The 22863-nt window shown below is 39.3% G+C and overlaps 7 protein-coding genes across 7 annotated transcripts; 3 read left to right on the top strand and 4 right to left on the bottom strand.

Moving 5' to 3' along the window:
- Positions 1-1868: 1868 nt before the first annotated feature.
- On the bottom strand, positions 1869-2753 carry BCR41DRAFT_354392 (pirin-like protein; the record flags this gene model as incomplete). The annotated part of the gene is made up of 1 exon (XM_022024311.1): positions 1869-2753. The coding sequence occupies one exon, from the start codon at positions 2751-2753 to the stop codon at positions 1869-1871; it is 885 nt and encodes a 294-aa protein (XP_021881093.1).
- Positions 2754-4117: 1364 nt separating this feature from the next.
- BCR41DRAFT_422454 (hypothetical protein) lies at positions 4118-5119 on the bottom strand (the record flags this gene model as incomplete). Its single annotated transcript, XM_022030158.1, has 2 exons — positions 4635-5119; positions 4118-4440 (listed from the first exon to the last, which is right to left on the bottom strand). Exons 1-2 carry the CDS (start codon positions 4774-4776, stop codon positions 4118-4120), a joined length of 465 nt encoding a protein of 154 aa, XP_021881092.1. The 5' UTR covers positions 4777-5119.
- Positions 5120-11187: 6068 nt separating this feature from the next.
- On the top strand, positions 11188-12311 carry BCR41DRAFT_422452 (ubiquinol-cytochrome c oxidoreductase). Its single transcript, XM_022030157.1, has 3 exons — positions 11188-11262; positions 11470-11682; positions 12190-12311. Exons 1-3 carry the CDS (start codon positions 11253-11255, stop codon positions 12246-12248), a joined length of 282 nt encoding a protein of 93 aa, XP_021881091.1. The 5' UTR covers positions 11188-11252; the 3' UTR covers positions 12249-12311.
- A 1902-nt stretch (positions 12312-14213) lies between these two features.
- BCR41DRAFT_354389 (hypothetical protein) lies at positions 14214-15594 on the bottom strand. Its single transcript, XM_022024310.1, has one exon. It carries the CDS (start codon positions 15524-15526, stop codon positions 14351-14353), a length of 1176 nt encoding a protein of 391 aa, XP_021881090.1. The 5' UTR covers positions 15527-15594; the 3' UTR covers positions 14214-14350.
- Positions 15595-16067: 473 nt separating this feature from the next.
- On the top strand, positions 16068-16867 carry BCR41DRAFT_354388 (hypothetical protein). The gene is made up of 2 exons (XM_022024309.1): positions 16068-16325; positions 16461-16867. The coding sequence occupies exons 1-2, from the start codon at positions 16130-16132 to the stop codon at positions 16814-16816; spliced, it is 552 nt and encodes a 183-aa protein (XP_021881089.1). The 5' UTR covers positions 16068-16129; the 3' UTR covers positions 16817-16867.
- A 3839-nt stretch (positions 16868-20706) lies between these two features.
- On the top strand, positions 20707-22441 carry BCR41DRAFT_377871 (MBOAT-domain-containing protein; the record flags this gene model as incomplete). Its single annotated transcript, XM_022027125.1, has 4 exons — positions 20707-20972; positions 21121-21648; positions 21741-21962; positions 22063-22441. The coding sequence occupies 4 exons, from the start codon at positions 20707-20709 to the stop codon at positions 22439-22441; spliced, it is 1395 nt and encodes a 464-aa protein (XP_021881088.1).
- A 187-nt stretch (positions 22442-22628) lies between these two features.
- BCR41DRAFT_354383 (hypothetical protein) lies at positions 22629-22841 on the bottom strand (the record flags this gene model as incomplete). The annotated part of the gene is made up of 1 exon (XM_022024308.1): positions 22629-22841. One exon carries the CDS (start codon positions 22839-22841, stop codon positions 22629-22631), a length of 213 nt encoding a protein of 70 aa, XP_021881087.1.
- Positions 22842-22863: the final 22 nt, after the last annotated feature.

Here is a 22863-nt window from a genome sequence, read left to right as displayed (position 1 = left end):
GTCCTTTTGCCTTGGAACTGTGGAGAGGTAGAGACCAGGAAGAATAAAAAACGTGAAAGGGATTAGAGAGTAAATAGAATTGGCTCTCAGTTTACTCTCTCGGAGATGTCTGTCGGGCGAAGACGTCCTCTGCATCCAAATTGAACTGAGATAATTATGGAGCCAATTTCTTTTACTTTTCCAAAAACCACGAAGCACATACACACATCCATGAGTCCGCCCTCAAAAAAAAAGAAAAAAAAAAAAAAAAAAGCAAGGTTGTTATCGAAGGGCGCCCTTGTTCCTGATGTTTTGTATAATCGAAAGTGCAACAAAGTAGGAGTGGATGTCGTAAAATGAATGTAGATAGATGGATCTTACTCTGTGCGAATGTAAAAATAAAAACAAATGATAAAATGAGGTTGAATGCAAAGAAATCAAGGTAGATCAAAGAGAAAAAAAAAAAAAAAAAAAAAAAATTAAAAATTAAAAAAGCAAAGAGTTGCCAGGAAAGGAATGGATGGAGAGTAGAGTGGAGTGGGGTGGGGAAGGATGGGGCTGAATGAGGATGAGGGTAAGATTGAAAATGATGAATAGATTGAATCGATCTTCGGATCCGACTGCGAAGAGAACAGTATGGAAGAGAAAGGGGGAGAGAGAAAGAGAGAGAAGAGGGGAAAGTTCAAAACGGCAAGTATCCAGAGCAGAGGGCGCGAATAACTCCTCTCTCTCACTCACACACGGATGGATTGGATTGGATTACCAACAAAAAAATCTTTTTGGGCACAGCAGGGGAAGGAAGTATAAAAGGTAAATACAGTGACAGACAAGAATAGGGCGCAGACTGTTCACATTGCCTTGCTTTGCCCTAACCCTCCATTATACCAATATACTGCCCTTTAACGCCACTGCACATAGATCTCAGCAATAAACAGGAAGACAACCCTCTCTTCCTCGACTGTGACGGTGACAATACCTTACTACCGCTCAATAATCAATCAACATTGTAAGAATCGGCTTCCTGTCCAGCAGATGAGGCCACAAATGATCCTAGTAGTCTTTAGAATCGCATGTGACGTTCTCAAAAAGACGTTTGCACAATTAGTTAAAACTAAAGAAAGGAGACACTCATCAGATGAGCGGTGCTCCTGTCCTTGAAGATTTGGGCGAAATAGACCTGACAAAGCGTCCGCAACTTTATCTTCTCAATCGCCCCTAGCTCCCACATCATGTCCTGTTATCACGCCACCAACACCAACAGTCAATTGATATTTGCTACAAATGTTTGTTCACCGTCTCCCTCACTTTCTTTTGCCCCATACTCACGCGACAACACGACATATTTAATTCCGTGGGAAGTCAAGTCGAGCAATGTTCCCAAGCCGCTTTAACAGACAACATAATATTTATTTTCATGTTCATGTAAACAGTGTAACCATTTTGTTTATAAGGAGAGACAATTTAAGGTTGGAAAAACGTCACACATTGCTCCGCCCACGGCGCAGTCCATTCTTTCCCTGTTTCTCTTAAGAGCAATTTCAAGTGCCTATCATTGTTATATCCATATTTCTATACTCTCGATGCTGCTAATATTGCCACCTGCAGCTAGCTGCTGTATTTAGTAATTGCTCTACAGGGATTGGGGGATCAGGGGTCCAGAATGGGTCTCAACAGAAGAATATTGATCTGGACGGACATCTCCTTAGAATGCGCGTGCAGTATTCTTCTGTACGACATTTACATACTACAAATATACATTTTATAAATTAATGTTCTTATTTCTTTCCTTTCAACAACAACAAAGGCATAATAGGTCCGTGACCATGCATATTAAATGGAATGAGAATTTATTATTACTATAATTACTAACAATTATGGATGATCTTTTTTTAAGCAATCGTCGAATGCCAGTTGGGTGCACGTTCAAAGCCGTTTTTGCCACCATGATAATCTTCAAACGTGTCATAGATCTCCTTTTGTGAGTTCATTACAAATGGTCCATGTTGAACAATGGGTTCCTTCAAAGGCTCGCCTGCAATCAACACAAAGTGGGCGTCCTCATCCTTGGTTGTGATCTTGACTGTTTCGGCTCCGTCCTCCGAGAACGTAAGGGTGTGGTGAGCCTCACCCTTGAACTCCTTGTCACCTACATAAATGGTTCCCTTGAGTGTGTAGATGAATCCAGTGTAGTTGGCAGGGATGGATTGCTCAACTGCTTTGTTCTTGTCCATCTTGAAATCGAGATACATTGTTGGTGTGCGAGTGTAGACCTTGCTCTTGACTCCATGTGACTCGCCTGCAATCACCTTCACCACCACTCCTTCCTGTGGATTAGCACGAGGGATCTGGCCATCGAGCAGCTCCTGGTATTGAGGCTCACACATCTTGTGTTCCTTGGGCAAGTTGATCCAGAGCTGAAGTCCATGAGCACGGGTCTGGGACTTGACAGGCATCTCTGAATGGACAATACCACGTCCAGCAGTCATCCATTGCAAGTCTCCAGGTCCGATGGTCCCTTTGTGTCCTGCAAAGTCTTCATGCTGGAACTGACCCTCAAGCATATAAGTGACGGTCTCGAATCCACGGTGAGGGTGGTCAGGGAAGCCACCGTTCTTGTCAACATTGAACTCGTCGAGCATGAGGAAAGGATCGTGATTACGGAGTTCGGGCCGTCCAATAGATCGACGAACTCTTGCGCCTCGACCTTCGGCCTGTTCCTTTGAGAGAACAGACTTAACAACCGACCGTGAGACTCCGGAAAGTGAGGAAGACATTGTTTCTGTTTTACGTGTTGCTTTTAAACTTTCTTTGTTTGTGTTTATGCACGTGAGTTTAAAGGGTAGGAAAAGATAAAGAGTTGGAGTTCTTTTTTTTTTTTTTTTTTTTTTTTTTTTTCAAAAGGATGCAGACAGGGTTAGACAAAGAGGGCGGGTTTTTATAGATTCAAGGTGCTGTGTTGATGCTTCGTTCTATACATTAGAAAGCACATGCTGACCAATTTGTTATTTATTTATTGTGTCTATGAGAAAATCAGATTCTACGTGCATATTTTTTTATTGATCTGGCTGCAAGAGGATCTGTCAGGCTTAGCAATTCTGTCAACAATCACAAATAATTTTTTTAAAAAGCCACTTCCGAATTGTGGCTCAGAAGGGTACATGTTTAATGGGAACATCCGCCTGAATACCTGACTAAAAGACCACACGACCCTACATCCTTCACAGCACGGTCCTAATATTTCAGAGATCGTCATTCCTCATACGACCATGAATAGCGGGCAATATCATAACTGATATACGATCCATCTATTAATTAATTTAGTATAAATATATATATCTAAGCATCTTTTTTTTTTTTTTTTTTTTTTTTTTTTTTTTAAATATCGTAAGGACTAGTCATAGTGGGACTTGGATAGTACATTTATTTGTATACAATAGCACGACCCCAAGGGCCCTGTCTATTTTTTTGTACTCAGTTAGACTTCCACGTATATATTGAAACCTAATTCAGGTAATGAACGTCATAAATAAAGCATTAGACCCGTCATTTCATACTTTAGTCTGCAACAAGGGGCGGAGGTCGATCTTTTTTTATTTAATTAATTCTGCCTGGATCAGGAACAGACATTTCCGGAACCTGCTATATCCGTTACGTATATATGGTTGATCTTATAAAAGTAAGGCTTAGCTTATTTATCGACAAAGATGACGACGATCTAGAAGAAAAAAGACATGCAGGTTCCCTTTTCTCTGATCAAAGATCCGTACCACACGAGCATCAGTATCATTAATGTCACATAATGAACCTTTTGTTTTTTTTTTTTTTTTTAATTATTTTTCATATTTTTAATTTTTATTTCTTATAAAGTATAATACAGGAAGAAAAAAAAAAAAAAGAGGAAGAGGAAATAGAAATCTGACATCATCCTTATATCTTTTCCCTTCACTCTTACGTCCCCGTATCACTCCTTACTAAAATAATGATAAAGGAGGATACCTGGTATCCGTGATTTGTTTTGTACAGACAACTTTGTGTACATGGGATGCAACAAAAGATAAAATAAAATAAGATTTGAAGCATCTATACCCATAAAATATTTAACAAAGGACTATTTTTTTTTTTTTTTTTTTTTTTTTTTTTAAAACTTGGCAATAGCGGCGACACAGCTGATCAGACCAACGGTAGCAATGCCACGCCAGACTGTGTATTGGCGGTAATTAATACCAAAGATGCTGAAATTGTCGATGATGCAGGAAAAGATCAGTTGAGCGCAAACAATGATCGCTGTTGTTGTACCGGCACCAAGTTTGGGAATGGCCAAAATAGTGATGATGACAAAGACGGCACCAATGACACCTCCGGTCCATGCCCACCAGGGTGCCTGACCCATTGTCGACAACAGGTCCGTTGGTGGACGACCCTTGACCTCAATTAAGAAATAAATACATGATGTTATGGCACCTATTTTAAGTAAAAGTTATAATAAAAATAAATTACCAGAGAATAAGTATTTTTAAAACGGCCAAAAGAAAAAAATAACTGTCCACTTAAAAAAAAAAAAAAAAAAAAAATGCAGAAACATGCAAACATATTCAGGGATAAAAAGGGAAAAGAGGACCAATCATGCAAACTGAAATGATAATAAAAGGACATACCGACGAAAAAGACGATGGTTGAGCAAAGACCCTGCCCCGAAAATTGGCCGAGCTTGGAGTTTACAGCGCCCTGCGAGGCTGTGGCAATACCACCGACCACGCAGATGAATGCGCAGAAGATGATGTTATCGAGGACAGACATTTATAAAGATTTGATAGAGTGGAGATGAAAGGATTTTTTGTCGAAACGATCAATGATATCGAGATTACAAAAGGGAGGATAATAGGGATAAAGAATGATGATTATGTACTGCTGACAACTAAAGGGTGAAGGAGAGTCGATCTATAAGTTTGTAGAGAATTAACAATGTGGTATAATAGATCTGACACTAACAGAGATTACAAGTGAAAGGGAGAAAAAAGAGAGAGAGAGAATGGATGTAGATGAGGAAAGTTGAATGAAATAACTGTTTAGAGAGGAGAGAGGAGAAGAATAGCTGGACCAATTGGAGGTCTAATGGAGATGGATAAAATGTTTTGAAAAGTAAAGAAAAGGACCCCAAGGATGATTGTCGGGGTCTGAGTATTTATACGAAGTGACTTCGAGGACCATGGCCACGGGGACTAGGTTACAAGGTATATACACATGTACATCTGAACACTGCAGGCACAGATATCACTTGAGCCAATAGAATCTAGTTTAGTGAATAAAAGAATAAAACCGATAGGTCTTTACGATCGAGCCTATTGTCCCGGCGGAGGAATTGCAGGTGTCGGATTGGGTGTTCTATTCAGTCAGTATATAAAGTTAGTTGATTCTATCAGCCTTGTCAGACTTCCTTTCTTGGATTCATTTGAGGCTTCTGGTCTATCTCTTAGAGAGCATGTTACACATCGAATGAGGGTATCAAGAAGCGAGGCAAAGCAACAATACAATTGAGAGTTTGTTGAAAAATAAAAAATAAAAAACACGGGCAGTTGTTGCATAGAGTTTTTTACTCTCTTCCGGGGTGTGTAAACAAACAAAGGTCTACATAGATCCTGTTGGTCTGTTTGTTTGTCAATCAATGAGATGTGCCTTCCTTCTACATCAACACACAATAACAAAAAGGGCCCGTTGAACGCTGCCATCGACTCATTGCTATGCACAGCACAAATCTATCAATGCTATGCATTCATGTTATATTGTATACAGCTTGAAGCAGACTGATCAACATTATATTTTGTTACATTTTGATTTTTTTGTCATAGAGGATACTTAAAAGGCAAAAGGTACCATCATGTAATGTCATCACACGTTTGCTCATACGTAAATCAAAAATGCGGGGTCTCTTTCCTCTTATGACAGGAATCTACTGATCATGAAATATTTTTCAGTTTAAAGGTTCAGCAAATGGGAATTCTTAACCAAAAAAAAAGCGGGGAATATCCACTTTTTTTTTCTTTTTATTTTTAATATTTAATTGAATACGATGTTACTATACACGGCTCGTATTTTTCCATTCTTTTCAATTCAAATTAGTTATACAAACCTCTAATTATTAATATATGTGTATATTTATATAACATGTATCTCTAAAAATCGAATTGGGTGCGTTTCTTACTGTTTATCAATAATATTTATTACACATGTATAAGATGGAAAAATAATATCCTATAATATAGATATTAGTAATATTTATTTTTCAGTTATCATATATTTACATATGACTGCACTCCAGTGTACTTAGTGAAAATGTCATTGTCTTAGATATTTATATATATATAATATTTATATACTTTAATAATAATTATTATTATTTTTTGAACAGTTTATCCAGAGAAGAATTACGAGGACGATTACCTTTAATGTCATCTCTTCTCCACCTTTCCGATTCCGACAATGAGGGAAAAAAAAGGTGTAGCACAAAGGTAAAATACAAGTAATGCACGCGTGGAAAATATCCTAGTGAGCCAATCGATTCGTTGATTCCTGCTTTTGAAGAGAAAGAGAAACAGATGGGGTATCTCATGTGTACACAGATCAGTGGAGAAAATAATAACAAAAAAAAAATTGTCTTCCCCGCGTTGATACATTTGCCATAACGAGGAACTTGCTCCCTCAACCCAAACAACCAAACAATTTAACCTGCAAGGGACTCATGCATATGTATATATCATTCTCGAAACTCCGTAAAGCTTGAACGTTGGACAGAGCTCTTTTTTGACACGAGGATGTTCATTATTCTTCTAGCGGATCTTCATTATCCCCTTGAACCCCTCATCCAATATCTTTTTATGAATGTCTTGTGTGGAGAAGGATGGCGATTTAATTTTCTATGAGTATGATTGGAGTTGATACAAAATCTTTGATCCTCATCATTTTTAAGCTATCAAAGTTACTGGACAGGTGATAAAAAAAATGTCTTGCTTCGATAAGAAGCAGCCAAGAGGATCGCCTTCTGTGCTCTTAACATGATATGTAGCTTTTCTAGTTACTACCTTCAAGTATCGGAAAGAGATGCTTAAGCGATACCCAACAACAACAGCAACAACAACAACAATAATAATAATAATAATAATAATAGAAAAAAGACGACTCGGTGGAGGAAAATATGTATTGTCATGATAGACTTACATAGAACTACATAGAGCTATCCAAATAATCTACAGCACCTTTCTTTTCTTGTATTTCCTTAGCCTCATCAACTCTTGTAAACGTCGCTTTTCCTTTAATGCGGAACCACCAATGCAGAAAACAATGCAAAAAAAAAAAAAAAAAAAAAAAAACATTCCCCGTTTAAAATGTTCATACCACTCCCCAACAGATTTTCAGAGGCAAAGGCAAAAAGAAAAAAAAAATGCACTAAAAGGCCAACTTGTACATAGTCACCATAAATAAAAACATGCAGTAGTAATAAACGTACACAATATGCGAAAGACATGTATATATCATCCAACCCACACGTTATCTTTTCCTGTTTATATCACAAAAAAAAAAAAAAAAAAAAAAACAAACGTGTCATTCAAGGGAAAAATAAAACAATACCTATTTTCGCCAAAAAAGCCAAATTATATACAAACAAATATATATATATCTATGCGCAGCGGGGAAGACGAACACAAAACCGCCGCGTTTGTTTTTTATTTTTTTTTTTGTAACGCGTCTACGCCGCTGATACCATCGATTGATTCCCTCGTTGCCGTTGTAGGACTATGTCCTTATGGATATACTAGCCATCAAGCTCTTTTTTTTTATTTTTTTTATTTTTTTTTTTTTAGAGACGCGTATTGCGTGTATTCTTTTTTATTTTTTTTTTATTCCATACTTGAATATATATATTATGCAGACAAGATATGCAGTATATACAAATATATATGTATAAAAACGAGAGAGGAGCAAAGTGACATCAGATGCCAAAAGTATAAAGACTATAAAGAGTATATGTCTATATGTATATAAAAAAAAAATTGCCCGCGATTTAATACTGTTATAGGAAAAAATAGGGTGCTCTACAACTCTACAAGGATTAAGAAAGTTAGTTGTACAAGTAATGACCGCGTTTAGCAAACCGAACTAGACTACCAGCTCAATTATGAGTATATTTATAAATCTGTATTCATTACTTCTTTCTCACATGCACCATTCCTTTCTATTTTTTCCCCGCATTGCATATTATTACCATTTTCAACCAACAAGAGTTTTTATGCTTACTACCTCGGCCTCTCGGCATTTTAGTTTGTGCGATGGGCTTTAATAATATCCAGCTCAATCACTTGCTTGTACTAAATTAGTTAAATGACCAAGTTATAACATATATATATATATATATACATGTATATACTGTATACTGATGATGTTCTAGGCTCTTCTTTTCATCCGCTCGACCTCAACCAACTATCTTTACAAAGAAAACTCAAAGCTGACATTGATTTTGGACTCACGTGCCATGTGAACTACCTTAACAAGCTTGCTGGTTGCATAATCAAGAACGTTCGAGGTAACGATCCCAAGTCCTGACTCTGTAGTCAGCTTTTTGGTCTCATTCCTAAAACCGGACCATCAGACGGATCCGGAGCTGTAGTGATGATGCGACTGCAATAATGTCCTACGTATTCACTCAATAGGATATGATTTCTCTAAAAATATTGTCTAATGATCTTGAACCTGCTCTGCAATCGTTCCTCCTCCAACATTCAAAAACTTGACAGGCGCTCCACCATGAAGCTTCATGATATCTGTCGTCGACTTCACCAGCCCGGGCCCTTTGGTTAAACATGCAACCGATCCATCTAAACCAATGTAGTAGAGGTAGTGTTATTCTGCAGAGACCTCACGAAGATCTTCAGGGTTGATATTACAATGACTATGGACTTCATGCTGGTGGGTTTTGGCGTCAATCCAGAGAACTGGGAAGGGAATGGGGGAGATGAGGAGTGAAATAACTTTATGTATAATTTTAAGAGCTTGAATTATCACTGGTGTTTGGGCAATAGAACCAAAAGTAAACTATCTTCGTGATTTACAGATTCTCCCATAAGCTTAATCCCCAACATGACAACATTCTTCTGTATGAAGGGTTCTTAGTCCGTTGCTTGATCAGTGCATTTGGGAGAAAAAACCATGTATTCAGCCAAATCATGGGCCACACAGTTGGTTTCCTCATTAATATCAACCAGCTGTTGCGAGGTTGCTTCTGAGTCCTCTGCTGGTACAGATTTGAGGTCTACGCCGTCCTGAAAAGATGCTACCATCATAGAGCCTTGTGGTTTACGACCCACCAGTATCGCAAAGTCGCACAACGAGCGTACTTGTTGTTCACAGATCCAGACAGCATTGCAAACCTTACCTGCAGCTCCTGTCTGCTTAATTTGTCCAAGCATCTGTTCAGTAAACATCTGGGCCTGTTTAAGCCAAAGCAAAGATATATACCAGAGTACTTTCTACAACATCCTACACAAATCGAATTTACGCTCCTCTTCTGCGGCATCCAGACATACACTCAAGGTCACGATAATATATATATATATAAGCAATCCTCATTAAAAATAAAAATAAAAATAATAGTGAAATTGTTGTTAACGGTGAGAAAGCAGTTTAATAAGTGATCAAATCTGTTTGTGTCCGTGCGCTGAGAATGTGCGTAAATTTATATCACTAGACACGTGGGATACGCGGTTGGACGGAATATCGGGTAAATATTTGAAATTATTTGCCGGTAAATCAATCCAGAGTCTCACATAATATATACATTCACATTAAAAAAAAAAAAAAAAAAAAAAAAGATACAACATGCTAAAGCCCAGTAACGGGTGTCGCCAGCCTTAAGCAATAAAGTCCTGCCGCTCGCGAAATATTGGAGGGAAATAAATACTTTTGTCTTAATGAGGACGACTGAATCTCAATCCCTCAGAATATATTGCTTTTCGATTATTGAAGCGACCGCTGTTGTTATAATGGGACGTATATGTATTAGGTATAAAATCTACAGAATAGTTCATTTGAGTTTGCGCGCCGGTAGGCAAATGGTGTACCAAATACGACGAACGATAGTATTCACAGCTATTAAAAGAGTTTTATTGTTACGGCAGATTCCCGAAGTTCCTTCCGACCAAGTAGCACAATCTGACGCGTCTTTTGCATGACCGAAAAGGTGGTGAATCTATTTAGTATCGTTTATGTTAATCCTAACAGCTTTCTAGACTATAGTTCTTCTAGAAGACTCTTCTTATTGGTTCGAGATGAGGCAGCCGTTGCTACCCACATGTCCTTTACGAGAGAAGAGACTACTCGATGTTAGAGCGTAGGTGCACTGCTGCTTAAAATGTATAAAGTGTGCGCGGTACTTCCTGTGCGTCAAGGAATTCGTTACTATTGCCAGCAAGCCTAACTTACAGAAATAGGTATTGACTTTTTTTTTTTTTTTTTTTTTTTTTTTTGGATTTCAAGCGCTCAAAGGCCTTCAATATATTAAAGTGTATTCTTTACTCCCAAATGTTGCCACCATGCCTCTATAGAGTAGCCAAACATCAGGGGAATGGATATAATCTGCCTAGGATGGGTTCAGACTTAAGGCTCCAAGTGATCTATTTGAGAGGCTTTCCATCGATGACAGTAGTAGTAAAAGCTTTTGCCAAGGACTTTCAAACTCTCCGCAGGAAGATACTTCGTAGTGGTCGGTCGTCCCCATCGGATTGTATGTCTTGTTGGACCAGAGCAGTAATCGTCATCTCTTACACTTGATCGTTAGATATTAGCCGAGTGAGATGTGGCACGGATGGAGCACGATAATTTTGTAAATCTTTGATATATAGTTCTGATACTGCTACCAATAATAGTTAGTTGGGCAGTTAAATAGTTAACTCTTATATTCACGATGAGTGTAATGCTTAATGCAACGTAAACACCACCTTGTGCCGTTAAGTCGGATTCATCCAACATTTAACAAGTCCCCAAAGAGAAAATATCAATGGGATTTTACCTTTTGATATTGTCTTCCCCTTTATTAATGCCACATAATTTGCAGAAGTAAGTGAAGGCCTCGTGTCGATAAATGGGAATCATGTGATCCTTATGGCCAGTGACGTCGACAAAAATATCTCGGAGAGAGTTTCCGTCTTTCATTTTTATTTTTTTGAATTGTTTAATCAATCACAAACAACGAACGACACTACCTTCTCAATACATCGAAATCAACAATGGCTGGAGGTACATTACTTTGTTCCTGATCCGTTCACACTCAATCACGCTTGTTTTTATTCGATTCATCGAACACATTCAGCTGAAAACACCAACTTTACTTGATCATCCTTTTTTTTTTTTTTTTTTTTATTCCTTTGCTTTCCGAGTTCGGAACTAGCAGATTTCTAACTCGCTGTCTTTTTTCTTTTTTTTTTCTTTTTTTTTTTTTTTTAGGAAAATGGATGGGTTGGTGGGGACACTTGGGTGCCCCAGTGCAGCGCGGCATTGTCATCTACTCATTGTCGCCTTATGAGCAACGTGCTTTTTCAGGAGCTCTTCATCAAGCAGTCTTCAACACTTTCCGTCGCGTCTCTGGACAGGCCTTTTATGTTGCTGTTCCTATGGGAATCGGTTACGCCGTTTACTCCTGGGGCAAGAAGAATCACGGTATGTTTTTATTTATTAATACTTCATAATCAAGACAACAAAGAAAGAAAGGGGAAAAAAAAAAAAAATACATTGAATGGCATCAAAATAAGATCAGGAATTGAAGAATAAAAAAAAAAGTACTGGGATTTCAATCAGGATATTCACTGTCATTATTGGTCAAGGAGAGAGGAATGGACATTATCCGGTGGATATTTTAAAGGATGACGGTTAGAAACGATACTATTGTTGTGGCATTACTTCAAAAAAAAAAAAAAAAAAAAAAAAAGCATTATATGATGTACGATTTTCATATCGGATCTGTGTGCAGTTCGCTCTTTCAGAACGTATTTTTGGGTCGATACAGGAAGCGGCAGTTGCAGGAATTAGTTTTATGATCCTGGATCACCTTTTCTTTTCCTTTTTTTTTTTTTTTTTTTTTTTTTTTTTAAAAAAAAAAAAAAAAAAAAAAAATAGAAGCATTATAACTGACCTTTTGAATAATGTTGATGATGATGAATTATATAGAGTTCCGTCTCAGCAAGGAGGGCCATAAGTACTACGAAGGTCATGAGGGCACTGCTTAGAAAAGAAAAAGAAGTATTGGATGGACGTATGATCGCGACAAACATATTATTTTGAATTACGAATAATAATAATAAAAAAAAAAAAAAAAAAAAAATTAGTCAGGGCAATAAATTCTTGCATTCCCAGATTTTCTTGACATTTCAGTTCTCCAAGTCAATGTCATTTCTGGGCAATGTTGATAGACTTTTTTTGTTAATAATTGGTGTGCTTTCGCTTTGCTCTTTGTATTCGACTTAAAAAAAAAAAGTCTTCTTATTTCTGTTATTACCTCGAAGGACTATTGTTACAATTTCTCCATGAGGAGTGTTCTATTGCTACTCTCGAAGCCTACCATCCTCTTTGCTCAACGATCACAGCAACAGCAGTCGAATCTACCGTCTAGTTGTAGTCTTACTGATATCATCTGGATGACCGAGGAATAATTAAAAGATGATTTTGTCTTCATGAATAGGATGATAGATTCAACTTTCGCCCGAATACTTGGCTCGATAAAGTGATGAAATATAAAAAAATAAAAATTGAACGATTGAATGAGGTGCACAGTCATTATCGGCTCCGTTTTCCTTTAAAGTCCTTTTCATCATCGTTGGTTATACGGAAAAGATCTGAAGAATGTCTTCTACAAAGCACGTTCGCCTCATAATCAAAAGCTTCATGGGATCATTGTAGATGAAAAAAAAAAAAAAAAAAAAAAACTTTGCTGCAACATCAGTTTGTATTGTTTGTATAGGAATCTCAAGAGAAGATGTTAAGGACAACGGTGGTGGTGATGATAATCCAGAGAGGAAGTAAGGTTATCTCATGCTTAATATTCCCACCCTCGTGAATATGGATCTAACCTCTGGTAATGGTGTCATGCATCTTTAAACGTGATACGCCCATCTCGATGGATATGGGCCTGAAAAAAACTTGGCGTTGCAGTCTGAATTTGATCCAAATCGTCTCTTGTATGTGCATCATGGATGATATGCGGCTACAACGGACAACTGATTGAATGATATGAAGGTCTGGTAATTTATGTCAAGTATCGATATCAGTCGTGAAACCAAGCATATTGTTAACTAGGATTGTGGTATTCTCGGCCCGTTCTTGTTGAGGCGTGCTTTATGGACAGATGAGACTTGTTATATGGATGCTATGTTTCGGATACAAGACACGATTCATTGATAGGCGCATTAAACTCAGGGCCAAATGTGTTTGTGGGTTCATGCTAACATTGTTGGTCCTTACGATATTAGAGTTATTTATTCTTGTAGGCTTGTGAATGCTATGTTTGTCCTGAGTGATTGTTTCTTTGATTGCTTTTCTAAAAAGAGATGGTTTTTTTAATGACTGATCAATCAATTGACGAGCTGAACGTTGTACGACATAAAAGTCATGACTTCAAAGTACGCACTCGCGGCTGGATGGGGTCTGGACAGGGATGGCCAGGTGCCTTTCATGTGGTCTATCGCTGCGTGGTTGATGTCCCTGTCCGTTCTCAGACATTACCCGAGGTCATGAGCTTTCAGGGGAATTTTGATTACAAATCCAGACATCAGTGATAGCAAAGTATATAGCAACCTGTAGTAGACCTAATTGGTAGCTAGAGCCAATGGCACTAGCCAGTCAGCTTCATTTTTAAAATGTTATGTGGGCGTTGCAGGCAAGAACCAGTTGTCTTCACCCTTGCCACAACGACTCGTGATAGCTCAAGGGGCCTTTGAGAGCCAAGAATCAATCCGTGCCGCCAGTGTTTCTTTTCACAAAGGCGAAAAAAAAAAAAAAAGAGTCGAAGAAGATGAGAACGACCATCGTTTATTGGAATAGATAAGACATTCAGAAAGCTATTCGAAAATATGGACAGGAGATGTAGGCTCAATGACTACCCATCACCATCGTCATCGGTAGAGTGAATAAACAAAAAAAAAAGAAAAAGCATTGGCATCTTTCCTCTTTCAAGTATACATTTCATCATGAAATTTGTCCTACATTCGACTTCGAAGCCCTTCTCCAACTTTATTTCATTTTTGTACACAGGTAGACATCTCGGAAAACCAAAGATTGATTGATGACAGTGATTCTTTTTAAAAAAAACATGGGGTATTGAGATGGTTACTTTTTAGACTAGTTTCTGATGACCGAATCCTGGTATTGAGTCGTGTTCATTACGGTCCATCGGGAAGAGGCCAGTAGCTGGTGCTCCCATTGGTTTGGCAAAAGCAGGATTCATTGACTGTGCTTGTGCCTGTTGCATCATCGCTGTTGTTGGAGTTTGTATCTGGGATGAAAACGAAGGCTCTACTCCGCCAATTATTGTGCTTGTGTCTGTAGTTCTGGTTGGCCCTGGTAAAGATTCATCGCTGATAGGTACTTTATCATAGCCTAGCTCGTGTCCAAGATGGGGATGATAATGCTCAGGCGGATGTGGATGAGTAAGGCTGAGAGTCTGCAGAGAGCTCAAAACAGGATGCTCTGTTGGGCTAAGGACCATGTCAGCTGACAGTCTCTGTGCTTGTTCATGTGCTAAAGGACCCTCAAAGTCCTCTGATGTGTACGTTGAGCTCAGATGACTAGATCCATGTGTTTGTTGTCGAGGATAGTGATGGTGAAGTTGGTGACCAAACTGCCTGGACGATCCGTTTAGTGCTGACGATGCTTGTGAGGATGGTGAGTGGAGTGCAAAATAGCCAGCGGCAGTTCCTTCTTCAGAAAGTTCCAATGGTGTGATGGGTGCAGATGGTCCCATGTTGGGTCGCAAGAGAGGTGAAGCTTTTGGAGATAGGCCCATGAGAGGAGTTACATCGCCAGATCGCAAAGAGACCGCGTTATTAGAGGAAAGAGATGAATGCTTGGTGTGAGCAGAAGGGTGGTAAAGACATCCGAAAGCATCATACAGGGCCGACTTTATCAACTTTGAGTCTTGTTGAGACTGCATAGTAGGTGAAGTGGATGCTGAGGGTGATTGGAGACCAAGGACCAAAGGTGAGATTTGATCGTTGACTTGGATAGCCTTGACCAAAGGTGACGGACAAGAGCCACTGTCCTCAAGTTGTTTGTTGTGAGTTGTGCTTGAAGACGATCCTGGGGTAAGTCTAAGACGAGGACTAGTACTGTTATTATCTTGAGTATGATCTAAAGATAAATGATCGAGCTGTGGTTGTTGTTGCTGTTGTTGTGGTTGTTGTTGAAAATCAGTTTGATGGGGTAAAGTGGAGGTAGTGGGCTTGGGTGCATTGGACAGATGTGGCATCCTACGGTGAGTAGCCACGTTTGGGAAGGGCATTATGGAGGCCATCTCTGTCTATCTGTCTTGTCGATGAGGTTGACTTTGGAAGCAAAGGATAAAGTAAAGAAAAAAAAAAAAAAGTAGGAAGAGAGAAAGAGAGAGAGAGAGAGAGAGAAAAGAGAATGAATTCAATGAATAAAGTGAATGAAACTGCAATGTCTTAATGTGTGGGAATGATTTTTTTTTTTTTTTTTTTTTTTTTTTTCATTTTCTTCCAGTCACAATCACACAGTTTCATGTGTACTTTCAGTCTGAAGAAACAAGTCAGGCACAAACAGCACAGATACTTCGAGGATAGATCAAGCACAATGATGCTTTTGCTTCTGCTTTTACTCTTTTACTTTCACTCTTGCTTGTGCTTTGTTTCAACTTTGTCATGCTTCACGGAAAAAACAAAGCTTGTGCTTCTCGTCACGGCCACAATGCATCTATGCTTACATTTCGCTTCTCCCAACGGTCCGCCTCCCTGCCGTCCCGCGCAGCTAATTTTTTTTTTTTTTTGATTACCCTCATTCTTTTTCTTTCTTTTCCTTCCTTCTTTCTTTTTTTTTTTTTTTTTTCACACATCCTGCAACACTCGATCCATCCCATCTAACCATCTGATACACCAAAATGGTTGATTTCCAGTTCCACTCCTTCGCCACCAGTTCAAACTCATTAGTTGCTGGCAAGCTTCTCACTGTCGCTTCTGTTGGTATCTTCGCCGGCACCGCCCTCTCCTTCAGCTCCATCATCATTCCCTCGTTCCGCAAGTTCTCTTCTGCCAGCTCGCTCGCCATCTGGCATGAGTCCATCAAGTCCGCACAGAGTAAGCTTTGTCATCACTGACAGAAGCGGAAAAAAATAATAAATAGACATTGCACATCATCTTTATCCTGGATGAGACGTGCTTATTTTGTAATGGACATTAGTTAACATCCTTCCTTTCCGATTGAATGTCTAGTCTTGCAAACGGCTTCGAATGCCGTTGGTGTTATCGGAGGTATCGGATTGTACTACGAGACAGAAAACCCTTTTTATTTGTACAGCGCTATCACTTTGGCCACTGTTGTTCCTCTTAGTCTTTTCCTTAATTATCGCGTCAACAAGAAGCTGATTGAAATCCGTCAGGATAACACAGTCGACGGCAAGGCCGACAGCATGAGGGACAACAAGTTCAATGATGCCGAGATCGAGATGTTATTGCGTCGCTGGAACCTCCTCAACATCGGACGTACTGTTCTGGGCTATGGCGCTCTTCTCGCTGCTCTCTACGGTGTTGCTTCTGACAGCGGAGTCAGGTTCATCTTTAGCGCATAAGATAGTCACACCTTATAAAAGCAAAAAAAGAATAAACCTTTATGAAACGTATCTGTGTAGGAGTGACATTGCAGATTTTCAATCACCCGCGACAGGAATATTAGAAAAACTCAGTAAGGATTAATTGATATATATACATATAAAGGTTGATCAAAGACGCTTGATATCCAGGTTGGCATTGAAGCACAAAGTCCCAGACAAGAGCAGTGTAAGTATACACAACACAAAGGAATAAAAAAAAAAAAAAAAAAAAAAAAAAAGAGCATTCAGTAAGCAATTGAAAACCAAAATTCAATTTTTTCCTCGGATGCTTCCTCATTTGTATCCCATTGGATCATTCCGAACAGGGGTTTCCCATTTCCAGATGAAAATTGCACAGTCATTTCCAAGGACGCAGACAACGACATGGCGCATCCTACATAGAATCGAGTTATTAACACGTAACGTAGCGCGAGTTCTGACACTATCTAAATAGCGCACTTGCACTTTGACATTCAGCCATCCAAGCATCCACAATGCTATTACGCTACTATTTCCAGTTTCGTCCCCCCTTCACAATGTGCTTTATCTATCAATTGGCCATAGAAATGTGATTTGCGTGTGTTACCCAAACAATGGACAAATATTTTTGTATTTGCCAGGCAAATAGGAAATAACAAAGATCATCGTCATCATCGTAATGAAGGGAATGCAGGAACACACAAGTTTTTGTGTAAGCCTGTGAGGCATGTGCGCGCAACACGAGACATCGGCAAAAGTGCACCAATATTAAGAGGAGACTTGCCTTTATAAAAAATAAAAAATAAAAAGCCTCAGAATAAATGAAAGCTGTGCATCATATGCGTTGTATTTCATTTATAAATCAAGTGAACGCGACATGGCCAATGCACTCAAAACTCGAATCGCTCCGCAACCTTTTTTTATTTATTTATTTATTTAAAGAGGGTTTTTATCGAGGTAGAAAAGTAGAATTCGGGTTGATTCTACAGTACATTATTAACACGCCCAGATGGGGAAGAACAGGGAAAGAACAAGGAAAAAACAACAACAAAAAACTCACAGGACCTGATGAATAGGGGATGCTTCATGGAAATTGGCGGGGTGACCCGTGCAATATGAAGAATATTCAAAGCAATCTAATGCAACTTGCGCTTGCTTATGAACCCTTGAAAAAAAGCAGTTTTTTTCTTTTTTCATTGTTTTTTTTTTTTGTTCCTCTACTGCTTCTTCTTGCCTTCCCACTTTCTCGAATTACCTTGCATTATATTCACTCTTGTGGATTGCCGAGCACAATCCTGCATTTTTTTTTTTCCGCTTCTCCAAGGTTAGTAACACTGGGATTGCCCATACTTTCTGAAATGTTGCTGATTTAAGCTTCCATTACATTTCAACCCAACAGCTGCTCATGCATCGGATTGTTTTGTAGTATAAAGTCCAACGGAAACAGCTAATGCAATTATATGAGAAAAGACGACTTGATGTCATCATCCCATTCCTCATTGTCATTATTCTCAAATATTCTTATTATGATGCCTTATTTCCCATGGGAAACAAAAGTCCGTTGGTGTAGGAGTAGAGGAAAATGGGTAGAATTAGATCGAGTTTCAATTTTTTAAATTGGGGGCAATCCACATCAACCTAAACTGGGTCTTGGCAAAGAGCTTCCAAGAACAGCGGCTTCTCTCCTTCCCCTTCCCTTTTTTTCCTCTCCGCCGGAGATTCAGTCGAAGCGATGCGAAAATGAGAGAGATCAGCTGAGATCTTTAGTTTACCGGCTGGCAGAACGCTGGGTAAACCGAAGCGTAATGCCTCGCTATCCATCTGCTTGAAGATAGACTGAAAAGGGAATTGGTCAAATGACAGAGAAACCATCACATCATATCTACATTTACTGTTGGATTTGTAAATGTGTTTTGCTGTCATCATATCGCTGCCCAGAAAACGCGCAGCTGCTTACTTACATCCAAGTAATGCAATACATTTTAGCATTTTGCATTTGGTGTTAAGCATTGATATTGAGGAGATCATGGTCGTACACATCATTCACACATGTCATTGGGAGTCCGGTTTTGAGTGAGAAGTGTCAATTACTCTTCCCCAAACAGAACATGTTCGATCCAAACCAGGAAGTGCATTCAATAACTGTAAACTAACACTCCGCCGATCCGACGGTGTTGTTTTGTTACAGTAGGTCATCATCACTGGCATGTGGGGAAAGAGCATTTTTAATGATATTCTCCCCTCTCTCATCTCCACGTTTCTTTTCTTTGATTCTTATTTAAAACCACCCTTGTCACTACACACACCACTAAAATAATATTTCTTCACTCTCATATCTTGCTTACTTACTTGGACCTACTCAATCTACTTTTTTTTGTCACTCCTTTCACGCGCGCTGTCTTTTTCTTTTGTTCTCACATTCCCCTTCTGTACCACATTAACATTCACTCCATCGATCTCACTCTCCGCATTAGTTTCTACTTTATCCAATCTTCATCAACATTTCCACATCCCAGACGGCTCTCATTTTATTTATTTATTCTTTATTCTTTTCTAAACAGCTTCACTCATCCAGACCCGCACAGCTTGTCTTTGACCTGTAAGGAGCAAGGGTATAGAGAAAAAGGTAATATAATCGGGCTGAAGCTCTGCGCTCTCGTAATTTTCATTTGCTTATTGCAGCAGCCTGGCCTATATTTACGGCGAAATAGTACATTTTATATAGACAACACACAGATCTACTGTGTTAATGTAGTGAGCATTTGGATAAAAATGCTTATTTTACTCTTACTGTATTTGCAATGTCTACACGTGCATTGTATCACCTAAAAAAAAACTTCATTTTGCAATGTACAGTTGTCCCTTGATCCTTTTTTCGTCTTTGTTCACTTTCTAGGCTAAAATACTCTTTCCATTCTCTCTTTTTCTATCCTCCTGTCTCTCTTCCATCTCTTCACTTCTTTCTTTCTTTCTTCTTCACTTTTTGCTTTGCTTACTGATCCTCATTATTACAACTTTTTTTTTTTTTTTTTTTTTTTGTCTCCCAATTCATTCCTAATCAGGGGGTGTTTTCATTCATTTCCTGTTGAATTGCAACTACGAGCATGTCAACAGTAGAACCGACCAACTTACCCCTCACACCACCACCAGAATCTGGCTCTATTTATACCTCAATTAACAGCACTATGGACTCGGACACATATCCCACATTGCAGACTTCCTCTGTTCCTCTCAAAGACTCAGCGTCTGTGACGAAATTAGACGTACCGGCCCATGATCTGCAAGGAAACTCACCAGCTGTGGATCGCGTAGATGAACATGAAACCACAGACGAAGATACAATCACCACAACGACATTTACAACTTCACTGTCATCCAAGGAACTTAAAAGCCATAAAGGCGGGATGAAGGACCTACTTGCTCAGCACCAATCTCTCCATCAAAAAATCCTTGAGGATAAGAACAGAGAAATTGATCATCAACAATCAACACAAGGGACTAGAGCAATTCCCGATGATGGAGAAAATATAACGACCAACATTTCAACTATTCAAGCTCCGTCTGCAACATCAACCTTATCTGAAGGTCAAAGCTCGTCTTTTAGGCCCAGCAGTAGTCACCACGACAGCCATAGTGCCCTATCAGCAGAGCGATACGGGCTGCCTACCAGCACTAGCACAAGTTCGATCGCAAGTGTTCGATCCAATACTAGCCCAGGAAACTCTAGTTCTGCTGAAGGGTACCATTCCATCTCGACCACCTCTGTCACAAGAAAGAAGCGTCAAGTGCGTCGCCCTACGTTTGAGGCCCGTAGCTCTCGACTTGATCCTGAAACAATGTCCAAAAATCAAGACCCTTTCCGTGGATTTCATACGCTTTTCTGGATTGTGATGGGCGCCTATGGGCTGATTACGTTTGACGAGGAATGGACACGAGTCGGAAGGGCCTTTGGAGGCACCTTATTTTCTTCTTTCTCGCAAGATGCAATCATGTTGGCTATTAGTGATTTTGGACTCGTGTTCTCGACTGGTATTGCTTTCGTGTTGATCAAGGTCATTGCCAAAGGATGGATGCGATACAGAGTCGCCGGAATGGTTATTCAACACTGTGTACAGGCGTCGTTTTTGCTTACGGCTATTGCATGGACTATTTGGAGGTATGTTTTTTTTTTTTTTTTTTTTTTTTTTTTTTTCAATGCAATCTTTGGTGGACGACTTTTCCATATTGCTACATTTGTAGCCTTTAGTTTGTTTGTGTCACACGATTCAAGGTCATTAATCCCCATTGTATTGTTTATTCTCCAGGGATTGGCCATGGGTGCAGTCTGGTTTCTTCACACTTCATGCCATCACCATGCTCATGAAAATTCATTCTTATATTGCCTACAACGGAGATCTCTCCGAGAAGCTGCTTCAGCTCAAGCAGAACGAGGCTGCGTACGCTTTGATCAAGAAGAGGGATCCCGAGTTAATCGATGATATCTCAAAGAGCAACAGTGGTAACTGTGAATTTCCCAACAATCATAGCAGTAACGACTCTTCACCCGACAACTCCAGCACCGATTCTCTGATTCGCGAGCAAAAAAAGGGTGCCAATCGCCGTCGCCATCACCGTCGCGCGTCGGAAGCAGCTGCAGCCCTTCTTCATGATCCTTCAACCCATACGACTGCTGCTAACGCAAGCTTACTTGCAGCTGATATTGAAGAGCTTAAGGGTGAATTACGTTGCCAAAACGGAGAGCTTTGGCCTGCCAATGTCACTGTTGCGAACTTTCTGGATTACCTGATCGTGCCCTCATTGATCTATGAACTTCAGTACCCACGTACTGACAGGTAATGAATCACTTTTATTTATTTTTTTTTTTTTTTTGTAAACTTCAGTAGAAAGGAAACTTACTGTTTATTTTTTATTTTTTAAAAAATAGGATTCGTCCTATGTATGTGTTTGAAAAGTCTGTTGCAACCTTGGGTACATTTACTCTGTTGTATTTGACGACCGAGCACTATATTTATCCTGTGGTGTTCGATCCCGCTATTTCGCCTTTGCGTGCATTGGTGCTGCTAATGATACCCTTTATGATGAACTACCTTATGATCTTTTATATTATTTTTGAGTGCATCTGCAATGCATTTGCTGAACTCAGTCGGTATGTCTTGTATTTTATTTTTTTTAAAAAAAAAAAAAGATATTTTGGAGGAAGATTTAAATGCTAATCATGCTCTTGTCAATATTTTTAATATCATCAGATTCGCGGATCGTAACTTTTATGAGGATTGGTGGAACTGCACTAGTTTTGATGAGTGGGCACGCAAATGGAATAAGCCAGTCCATCATTTTTTGCTTCGACACGTCTACGATTCTAGTATTGAGTCTTTCCATTTGTCCAAGTCCAAGGCAGCAATTGCGACGTTTTTCTTGTCGTCATGTGTGCATGAGCTAGTGATGATGGTGGTGACAAGGAAAGTTCGACTATATCTGTTTGTGCTTCAGATGTTCCAGCTGCCATTAATTTGGATGGGCAACCACAAGGCCATTCGAGAGAAGCCTCGACTCGCCAATGCCTTCTTTTGGCTCGGTATGTTCTGTGGTCCACCATTGTTGGGTGTTGCATACTGTTACGCCTAGGAGCCAAAATATGAAAAAAAAAAAAAAAAAATCTATATAATGTCTTATTTTTGCCAGGATAGAAACGAAATAAAAAGGTTACGGGTGCTTTTTTTCCTGCTTTTGGATTGATATTTGACGCCCCGCATGGTTGTAACGGACAGTAGAAAGTTTGTTTTCTTGTACAGAACAAAAATTATAATCTGAATTACAGACAGCCAGGATACCGATGATATGCGGAAATGATGAGGATAGAATTCACAAAACCATTACAATCAGATGCGATTCCCAGGAGAGTTTCTTCGGCAGAGCAGAGCCAGCCGTGAAACATGAGTAAACACATTATGGTCACACGTTTTATTTTCTTTCTTCGAGAGCAATTGGAGATGAAGGTAGACGGGCCGTGATCCACCCCAACCATATGATGGTCTTTTTTTTGGGGT

Source organism: Lobosporangium transversale (assembly GCF_002105155.1).
Source record: "Lobosporangium transversale strain NRRL 3116 chromosome Unknown BCR41scaffold_20, whole genome shotgun sequence".
Lineage (NCBI taxonomy): Eukaryota > Fungi > Mortierellomycota > Mortierellomycetes > Mortierellales > Mortierellaceae > Lobosporangium > Lobosporangium transversale.
Note: the sequence above shows the minus strand (reverse complement) of the source record. Positions and strands in the feature narration are given on the sequence as shown.

Coding starts and splice junctions, on each gene's coding strand:
- BCR41DRAFT_422452 (XM_022030157.1), top strand. Junction 11,683..12,189: donor CTGGGGCAAGAAGAATCACG/GTATGTTTTTAT, acceptor TGAATTATATAG/AGTTCCGTCTCAGCAAGGAG.
- BCR41DRAFT_354389 (XM_022024310.1), bottom strand. CDS start 15,526: ATGGCCTCCATAATGCCCTTCCCAAACGTGGCTACTCACCGTAGGATG.
- BCR41DRAFT_354388 (XM_022024309.1), top strand. CDS start 16,130: ATGGTTGATTTCCAGTTCCACTCCTTCGCCACCAGTTCAAACTCATTA. Junction 16,326..16,460: donor GTCCATCAAGTCCGCACAGA/GTAAGCTTTGTC, acceptor TTGAATGTCTAG/TCTTGCAAACGGCTTCGAAT.